At 48.1% G+C, this 9,564-nt stretch overlaps 1 protein-coding gene across 1 annotated transcript; it reads right to left on the reverse strand.

Moving 5' to 3' along the window:
- Positions 1 to 578: 578 nt before the first annotated feature.
- LOC101755626 (probable trehalose-phosphate phosphatase 3) lies at positions 579 to 4,283 on the reverse strand. The gene is made up of 10 exons (XM_004958318.3): positions 3,954 to 4,283; positions 3,709 to 3,849; positions 3,518 to 3,589; positions 3,092 to 3,190; positions 2,920 to 2,973; positions 2,657 to 2,758; positions 2,426 to 2,573; positions 2,225 to 2,295; positions 1,573 to 1,665; positions 579 to 1,232 (listed from the first exon to the last, which is right to left on the reverse strand). Exons 1-10 carry the CDS (start codon positions 4,161 to 4,163, stop codon positions 1,185 to 1,187), a joined length of 1,038 nt encoding a protein of 345 aa, XP_004958375.1. The 5' UTR covers positions 4,164 to 4,283; the 3' UTR covers positions 579 to 1,184.
- Between the last annotated feature and the right edge of the window lie 5,281 nt (positions 4,284 to 9,564).

The following is a 9,564-nucleotide window of genomic DNA, read 5'->3' on the forward strand; positions in this document are numbered from 1 at the left end:
GCATGCATGGCGCTGTGCGTGTTCCCCTGCTCCCTGATGTCACGCAGGTCCTATCCGTCAACAAGCCTGCTTAATCATGCACCCATGGCCTGGGCTTTGCCCCCACCACCCCCACACGTTGCTCTGTTGCCTCCGATCTGACAAACAAACAATGGCTAGTGACCAACAGTATGTAGCAGCCGATCGATGGAGTATCACTGTCACATCATGATATACTTAACACCTTGCATAGAATACTAGTATATAACATTCCTATTAGGCCCCGTTTGGATCATTGGAATTGAATTCCATCATAATAATTATAATTTAGACACAAATTAATTAAGCTAATATAATTGTATGTGGAATATAGTTGTATATTATAGTTGGTGATATGGGAGAGATACTTATATGCTGCACTTTTACTATAGAGAAGCGAGTCTAAGAGCGTGCTATAAGAATTGAATTCCATTCTAATAACCATAATCTATAGAATCAATTTCCATCTCCCACCCCATGAATTTAAGATAGGCTTATATCTAAACTTTGGAAAGTTGTGGAATGCCACATTCCAACATAAATTAGCCTACTCCATTAAATAGATTCCAATTCATTTATACCAAACGGGGCCTTAACATAAATTGGTTTTACCCCTTGCAGTTAGCTGTGGTAATCGTTTCCCAGTTACAGCAGATAGATTATAGAAAGGGGGAAAAAATTAAACAGACAACAGGAGTGTAATGGGCTAAAACCGAAAACAGCGCTCGCCCATGTTGGGGCCCAAAACGTCCGCTCCCGCACTCGAAGGCCCGATACACACACACACCCGACGACCAGGAGGCGACCCAGCCCACCTAGAATGCCAGAAGTCACCACGCAGCCCACTTGCCACCGATCTCCCGTCGGCGCCGTCGCCCTCCTGCGTCCCGGCGCCGGCGGCGGAGCTGCTCTTGCCATGGCCCTCCTTCCTTCCTCTACCTAGGGTTTATCTATTCTCCTCCTCTCAAAAAATTATAAAAAAAAAACTTTCCTCGCGATTGCAATAGTTAAATCCGGGTGTTTTTCTGAATCCAGTTAACGTCTGGTCATCAGTTAATCTGAGTCACCGCGGCCATGGACGACCGAATCAAACGTGAGATTGTCATCGCTTCTCGTCCGTTGGGACGGTCTGTGCTTGGATCTCAACTGCTTGATCTTTCACATCATTAGTCCCGCTGCTTGGACTTTACCAGCTTGTGCAGGAACTCCTTCACCTGCAGTGGCGCAATCAACAGCACACGGGATCAGTCCACGTCGGTGACAGCTCAGTCGCTTGTCACCAAAAAGGACAAGCGCAAAAGAAAAGATCCCCAGGTCGAGCTTTTCCGAAAGCAACAGGCAGTGGAGACTTGAGAGGTAGCACGCAAATCTGGCCTGTGCCTAAATGCAGTAACAGGCTAAAACGTGAATTTGCTGTTTGGATTTCAGCTAGCTTTTTCTTTCACTTTTCCGAGCTCGAAAGTGCTGTTCCCTTGAACTACACTGGGTAGCTAGTGCATTGTACTGTAGGCAGTAGGCTGTAGCTGTGAAAATAGTATAGACATGTGCGTATACCTCGGAAGGTTCGCGCAGGGAGTAGGATGCACTGGTCTCCTTTGGGATCTTGGACACGAGGATTCCGACCCCTTGTCCCATGTTGCGCAGCACCTGTTTAATTTGACGACAAGGTTCAGAAAGCTAGCACAAGCGAATAGTCCTTTTAGATTGCACATTTAGTGAAAATGCCATGTGTGATCCTTTCAGGGAAAAATACTAAGGCCCCGTTTGGGTCCCTTCATTTTGAAGTAATTGGAATCTATTTAATGGAGTAGGCTAATTTATGTTGGAATGTGGCATTCTACAACTTTCCAAAGTTTAGATATAAGCCTATCTTAAATTCATGGGGTGGGAGATGGAAATTGATTCTATAGATTATGGTTATTAGAATGGAATTCAATTCTTATAGCACGCTCTTGGACTCGCTTCTCTATAGTAGAAGTGCAGCATATAAGTATCTCTCCCATATCACCAACTATAATATACAACTATATTCCACATACAATTATATTAGCTTAATTAATTTGTGTCTAAATTATGATTATTAGGATGGAATTCAATTCCAATGATCCAAACGGGGCCTAATAGAAATTGTCTTCTTCTTTTTTTAAAAAAAATGTCCTTCTGATATACAGACATAATAAACTTGTTTTGCTACAGGTCTGAGTACCTTGAAAGCGTCCTCATCAGTGCGATCGTCTCCAATATAGATCGGGAAAACATTTTTACTGTCCGCAAAACCTTCAAAAAAAAAACCAAGCAATTCGTTGGGATTGAGGGAGACAGAGAGAGTGGGAAAAAAGAAGAAGATCAAACAGATTTGTCTTTTTTTTTAAAAAAAAAAAAAACAGATTTGTGGGCGTGTACTCACCGAGAGCCTCCAGCAAGAACTGGAGTGCGTTGCCCTTGTCCCACTTGATGGAGGGGCGGATCTCCAGGACCTTCCTGCCCTTGGTGAGCCGGAGGTCCGGGTACTCCTTGAGCACCGACCGCACCTGCTCCTCCAAAGCACGCCATTTCTGTCAGGTAGATCGAGCGGCACGTCAGCAAACTGATGGGCAGAAAATCGCGAGGTGATTTGCTCATCGATCGGAACCCTCACCTCCTCCTGGACGCAGCGGAAGTGGACGGAGAGGCAGAACTTGTTGTTCTCCACCCTCGCGCCGGGGATCGCCGCCGTCGTGGCCGTCAGCGCGCGGCACACCTGCAGAAGGAAATCGCGAGGAACTCATCACCGGATTCTTGTTTGTTTGCGACGTGCGCGGCAACGAAACCGTGTCAGCGATGACAGCAGGAGTCATCTACGTACTCCACCGGAGTTTCCAAGAAGTTAAAGATTGACAGTGGTGGTGGTATAGCAGTTACCTCGTCGATGACCGGCAGGAACTCGCTCGCCGGTTGGCACAGAACAGCTTCGGCCTGCGTTTAATTGTTCCCAAGTCAACACAGTTCTATATTTTTTTCTGCCAAAAGCAGTCGCTTTCTTGTGACATGGCGGTGACTGAAACTGAAAGCTAGTGTAGTGTGGTTTGCAAACCTTTGCCTTGGCGTGCTTGGACTGCGCCGTGGGCCCCTTGATGTCCATGCCGTGGCTCCCGGCGTAGTACAGCTCCGCCAGCTTCACGAAGTTGAACACCTACACATCGCACCACAACAGACAACAGAGCCATGAGCATCATGGGCACAGTACTCGGCCACACCGGAAAAGCAACGCAGGTACTACATGAAAGCAAGGTCCCTGTTTGGCACATCCCCATGAAGTGAAAAATCACTAGCAACTCGCACCAACTGTGCGATCAATTTTGTCCGCGCTTCCGACCAGGTTCACGGTAGCATGTGCATCGTAAAATCACAAGTTTGCAAGGCCACAGAAAAAGACGGCGAGTTTTTACAGCACGAGGTGGAACCGGAACCCCCCAAAGCACGGAGGACCAAGAACGCGATGGTTGGGATCGGAATGCACCTTGTCTCTGCACCTCCCGCTCACGATCGCCGTCGGGAAATGTTCCGCCACGCCTCGCACCGCGTCGCGCATCTGCGGGAGCGTCACGCAGTTAGGCACCGCGAGGGACGGCGGCCGTGCACGCGACGGGAACAGAGCATGATGCTCTGCTCCGCCTCCACGCGCGAGGGGCCCAGAGAACAGGAACTCACCTCGTCGGTCATGACGGCGCTGTCGGGGTCCTTGACGATGGGCGACAGGGTGCCGTCGTAGTCGAGGAACATCACCACCTGCTTCCCCTTCGCCGCGGCAAGCACCGACTCGAACGCGGCCAATGCCGATGGGTGCTTCTCCTGCGGGACATCGGCGACGGGCGGTCAGGCCACGGGCGCCGGCACACGGAAGCAAAGATAGGGATCGAGTGGCATAATGCGTGCGTTCGCGGGTGTACACGTACCATCCAGTCGTCGTGCTCGGCCTCGGCGCGGCGCGGCACGGCGCCCAGCCAGGATCCCGCCCTGGCGACCACGCCCGCCGCGGTGCTGGGGTCCACCATGCCCTGCGCCGCGGCCGTTCTGCAGCTCGCCGGCGGGTACGACGTGAACCGTCGCCCGGGCTGCGCGGCCGCCGCGACGTCCTCGGCGGCGAAGGCGGCGTGCTTCGTCATTGCGCGCGGTGTCAAGAATCGAGAGGCCTGGAGGCAGAGAAGCAGTGGCAACCAGCCAAACCAAACCAGCAGCAACACGAGGAGGCCTTGGAAGAAGAGGAGGAGGCCAAGGCGGGCGGGGTTGTGTTTGCTTGAGGTTTTGGGCGGTGGCGAGGAGGGGCATATATAGATGTGGCCGGCCGGATGTTTTGGGGGCGCCCCGTCCTGTGGTTGCGCTTGGAAAAGACGCCGGTTTCGCAACAGTAGCGGCATGTTAGGTTTGTGGCAGGTCGCCGTCGAGCCGAAATCACCGTGCAATTTTTTTTTAAAAAAACGAAATCACCGTGCAATTGGGTGGCTAGACGTAGCTAAACTTAGTTACTATACGACACTAATTCCTATGATGAGAGGTGATCTGACTCATAATCCTACCAGCTGCAGTTGCTATGCAATTTCAATGCCTGTTTGATTGCGGTTGTTTGGCATGGGTGAATTTGTTATGTCATTGCATTAACTAATAGCAAGATTTGGACATTGAAAGCGAAGTAATAGGGCACTGCGTGAACGAGAGGTTTTTCCACGATGTATACTTGGTTAAGGCACGTACAATGGAAGTGCTTAGACATGTTGCCTTTTTTGCCACCTAATATTTACTATACAGTTTTGTCCTTGTCAAACTGTCATAAATTTGATCAGGTTTAAATATGTTTAACCAAATTGTTAGCAAACCTTATGTTTGGTATCATCAATATTGGTCGTTTTTTATAAACTTGATCAACTTAAGACGGTTCGACTTAGTACAAGATCATAATGCCTTTTTTTAGGACTAAGGGAGTATATATAAGATGCTCAATGTTGTACCAATACTAAAGGTGTGCTAATAATGTGTCTGAGCTTATTTAAGCACCAATTTATGTTGAAGGGATAACCTTTCATACAAGTGTTTCATGGCATCGTGGCACTCTCTCCCTCTCTCTCTTCGTAAGTACTCATGATGGTTAAGCATCTTGCAACTTGCATTGTATATGACCTAATTGAACTATTTTGCTGGATTTAACTTCTCTTTTGTTTAGAATAAAATGGGGTCATTTCCGTTTCGAAACGTACAGGCAGGAGGTCTACATGTTATAGTAATTAAGATCAATGTTTAGATATATTGACAAAATTGGACAAAATTCACTCAAGCCTTTAGCACCCGCTAGCGTCCAACTCCTGATCTCCTCTTTGATCTTGGCTATCCCAGACATCACCGTCAGCTCCCGCCGGTCGAAAACCCGCGCAAAAATGGGATCACTTTTCTAGCCTCCAAAGTGAAAGATATGCCTTTGGTATCACTGATCATTTTTCTGCATCCCTGATTGAGTAGTAAAACCTGATGTGCTCATTGAGATCGTCAGGGTCCCTGTTTAAGATCTTCTAAAACTTTGACTCAACACGAAGAAGTTCTAGAGCAATCTTCCTGAAAGCAATAAATGGTTGCTTGTCCAGATACATGATGAAAGACGCCGGCTCATTCTAAATTTCCTGAAAGCAATAAATGGTTGCTTGTCCAGATACATGATGAAAGACGCTGGCTCATTCTAAATTTCCTTTTGTTTTCATGCCTGATTTCCACGGTGGCTTTGAAAGGACTTTTCCATGCCTGAAAGCAAATATGGTCTCTCTCCATGTTTTCAAGGGACACCTACAGCTGCTACCGCCCGCTGGAAACATATGGATCTATGGGCTTGGTGAGGCAAGCATGCTGCCATTACCACTAATGCACATGATGGCATATTGCTCAAAAATTAAATGTGATCAGCCAATTCAACAGGGGCAGTGATTTGATAAATACCGAAGTGTTTTATGTCAGAATCAGATCAAACTAAAATTCAAATACCGAAGTGGCCGGGGATGGTCACATTCAAATTAAAAATTCACAACAAATTATTAAATACCATAGTGTTTTATGTTAGACAGAAAAGGATGGAATATATTCCTTGTTACTCTCCCCGTTCTCAGATATTTGACATTTAGGACAAGCTAATTAGTTTAGAAATAAACTTACTAGTTTGTCATAAACATCATATATTTGAGAACGGGGTTAGCACAATATTTAGGAGCTTTAGCTTGCTAATATTGGAGAGAATGTCCACTTAAGTTCAATCGTACTACTAATCTTTGATTCGAATCTTCATTAATGCGGGCTATTGTCAAACACGTTTATTCCAGTGTTATGACGACCAATGTTTCATATATACACACACCCGTTTTCTTTCATAGCAAGCTAAAGTCTATTGCCTCCAATAATAATGCTACCAGTAGACATCATCGTCTATTCGTAACGAAGTTTCACAAGCATCGATGACGTGCGACTCATATTCTAATGCCTGCAATTGCAAAGAATCTTTGCCAAAATTTCAGTTTCTTCTTTGGGTCCATGCTCCATATGCACTAGTTTATGCATGGGCAAATGCACGGCGTGTCCAAAGATTGCGCCAAAACTTTTGACTTTAGGGATCCAGAGGGCTTGCTCTAGCTACAAAAATCCATGTGAGTTGAAGCTAGTATACATATTGCCGCGTTACATGTATTCTACTAGTAAGCCCCATCACATTGTATTGTTTTTTCAGCTTCACGACTCAAAAGTCCATGTCTCCAGACTCGAAGACTCCGACCACGTGAATTTCTTGACTCGGTGCCGGGGTCACCACGCGCTCGCCAGAATTGCCGCAGTTTGTGTAGAAACTTACCTCGATGTACATACCCTCCCGTGTTCCTTTCTTTGAAAGGCGCCCCAGCTAGATAGTTTTTGTCTCACTAGCCACAACAAGAATAATACACATATGTGCATCTGAAATAAGGAAATATATAATTCGTCATTTCATCTGCTTAGGTCGTGCACAGAGTTTTGTGCACCCACTATAACTCATCCAAAAGCTTAACTTGTTTGAGGGATGGTGTACGTGATTTTTTTTTCCTAATCCGTTGTTGAAGTATAAGCGAATCACCCATATTTAATTTTCTTATCAATTTAGGCTGTTGAGTTGAATTATAATTCGTACGTGTAGTTTAATATTTCTGATGCAATAATAACATAGTAGAGTTTTATGTGCCTACTAACTCACCCAAAATGTTAAAAAACGACGTCTAAGGGATGATGATGGCAATATGCTACTTTCTCCGTTTCAAAATGTAGATCGTTTTAGCTTTTTTAGGTTCGAGATGTTGCTACGTATCTAGATATAATATACATGTAGATACATAACAACATATATGAAGGTAGGAAATCTAAAACGACCTACAATTTGAAACGGAGGGAGTACTGAACAGGAACAGGGACTTTAGGTTGTTTCTTCGCCTCTTGCGTGACGCCATCTTCAGAAAACCAAGTGGTCCTCTTGGTGACTTGGACCGCACGACGCCGGTGGTGGCGGCAAAGCTAGCTAGCGAGTTCAAGGAGATGGCTTTGTTGGATACCGAGCAACACTCTAGCTTTTGTCCGATCCTCTGGTAAAGCTGGGCATCTCAAAGACTGAAACTGGACATAGCATCTGCGACGAACACAGCTATCGAGCACACGCCCTCTTTCTTGCCTAGCAAGAATTGAAGTAGCATAGCATCTCGTGGCTGTTTCGAACTTTGGAACAGCACGGAAGCCGAGACCATATATACCGCAGCTGGTGGATGCATGTAGATCGACGCGTTTGCTGCCGCAGCACAAGATTCCGGCCAGGCCAGAGACCAGAGTGCTGGACAGCGCAGTGCTCCGTACTGCTCCGTGCTGCATGCATTGCAGGACTCTGCTAGCTGCAAATGAACGTGCATGGAAAAGGGATGGAAAATGTGACCAGTTTTATGGTAACGCTACAGGTTGCTGAAGGCAACTTGATGCATGTATACCTTGAGTCCCAGAAACAAGCTTGGCGATCACCGGCCAGGCGGCCAGTACGGCGTACAGCTATCATTGACGTGATGACTCATCGCAGGAATATTCAGTGACAGCAGTTTGCTAGGCCGCGTGCATGTGCATGCGCTGAATCTCGATTGCTTGCTTCTTGCTACTGCAAATTTGCATCTTCGTATCTGTTGGCACACAGAGCATGATGTTGCGACTGCTTGTATATACATGAATTTAATGTACCTGCAATTCATTTTATTTGTCGTTTCAGACAAGGGAACAGACCTAGGATCAGGCCAAAATTTCTGTCCTCAACGTCAAGTAAAACGAACCGGAGGTAGTACGTCTGTTTGAGCCGATCTGAAAACTATTTGGTGTACTGTACTGCCGACAGTTCGCACGATGACAACATGCTGTTCCTTTGAGATGAATTACGGGTCGTCGTTTCCTGAAGGGCGGCGAGCAAGAACAGTCTGGCCAGCAGTGCAGGTACGTACCAGTTATTCAGATTCAGGTGCCATCGCCCATGGGCATCTGTTACCATCGTCCAAAACATAGCAGGCACAGGACAAAGCAGACGGATACGAATCCCTGGCCTCCTGGGAGAAAAAACCATTAAAGATACGGCGCAAGTACGCTTACTCATTAACCCTTCAATTTGGCAGCATATATACCGATCTAGCTCGTCTAACCTGGGATCCAGCCCATGAGGGGTCGAGGCCATGCAACGACTCGATCGTGTCAGTACTGGCGCGGCGCATATGCTCGTACGCCGACCCCGGCCGATCGAACGCGCCGGCCGGCCGGGCAGGACAGGACAGGACGCCAAACCCCGCTGGCGAACGTAAACGAGCGCCAGGACCCGGGTCGCCTCGGGCGCCGGGCGAAGAGATGACGGGCGCATGCGGGAGCCCTCGTCTGGCCGATCGGATGGGTGCGCGCGCGTTAGGGGGCCCGGCCGGGTTGGCCCGGGGTCGGTGCGCGGAAGGAAAGAGAGTGGAGCAGCGGGGGCACAGCAGCCGTCCCATCGTCTGGTGGTGCCGCCGGCGGTGTGTCGCCGTCAGGTGCGGGGTAGTTCCTCTTGGCGTCTTCCGCTGCGGCGCGGCGCGCGGCAGCGCCCGTGTCACGACTGACTCACGCGAGATCGATCGGTGTGGGTGGAGGGACCGATGCGATGCGACCAAAGGCCGGCCGGGCGGGATGCGATCGATGATGGATACTGCTGATGGAAGAAGGGACGGTTGCCTTGTGCGTGTGTGCGCTCGGCTCGGCTCGGCTCGGCTGGGTCTGGGTTGGAAAAACCACCGGCCCATGTATTTGTTTGCCCACAGACTTGTGGGGGCCTGGCCTGGTCCTTCGCGGTGCGGTCCTCCTGATTGGTCGATCTCTTCTCAGCAGTTTTTCTTTTAATTAACCGTCACTTTCTTTGTTTCCAGATGTTAACCGTCACCTTGGCTAATAGTAACGGGGTGGAGATATGCAATGCAGTGACTGGGTGCTTACTCTACTACACCGAGCTGTCAAATCTTGAAATTGACGAAA

Source organism: Setaria italica, chromosome II (genome assembly GCF_000263155.2).
Source record: "Setaria italica strain Yugu1 chromosome II, Setaria_italica_v2.0, whole genome shotgun sequence".
In the NCBI taxonomy this organism is placed as follows: domain Eukaryota; kingdom Viridiplantae; phylum Streptophyta; class Magnoliopsida; order Poales; family Poaceae; genus Setaria; species Setaria italica.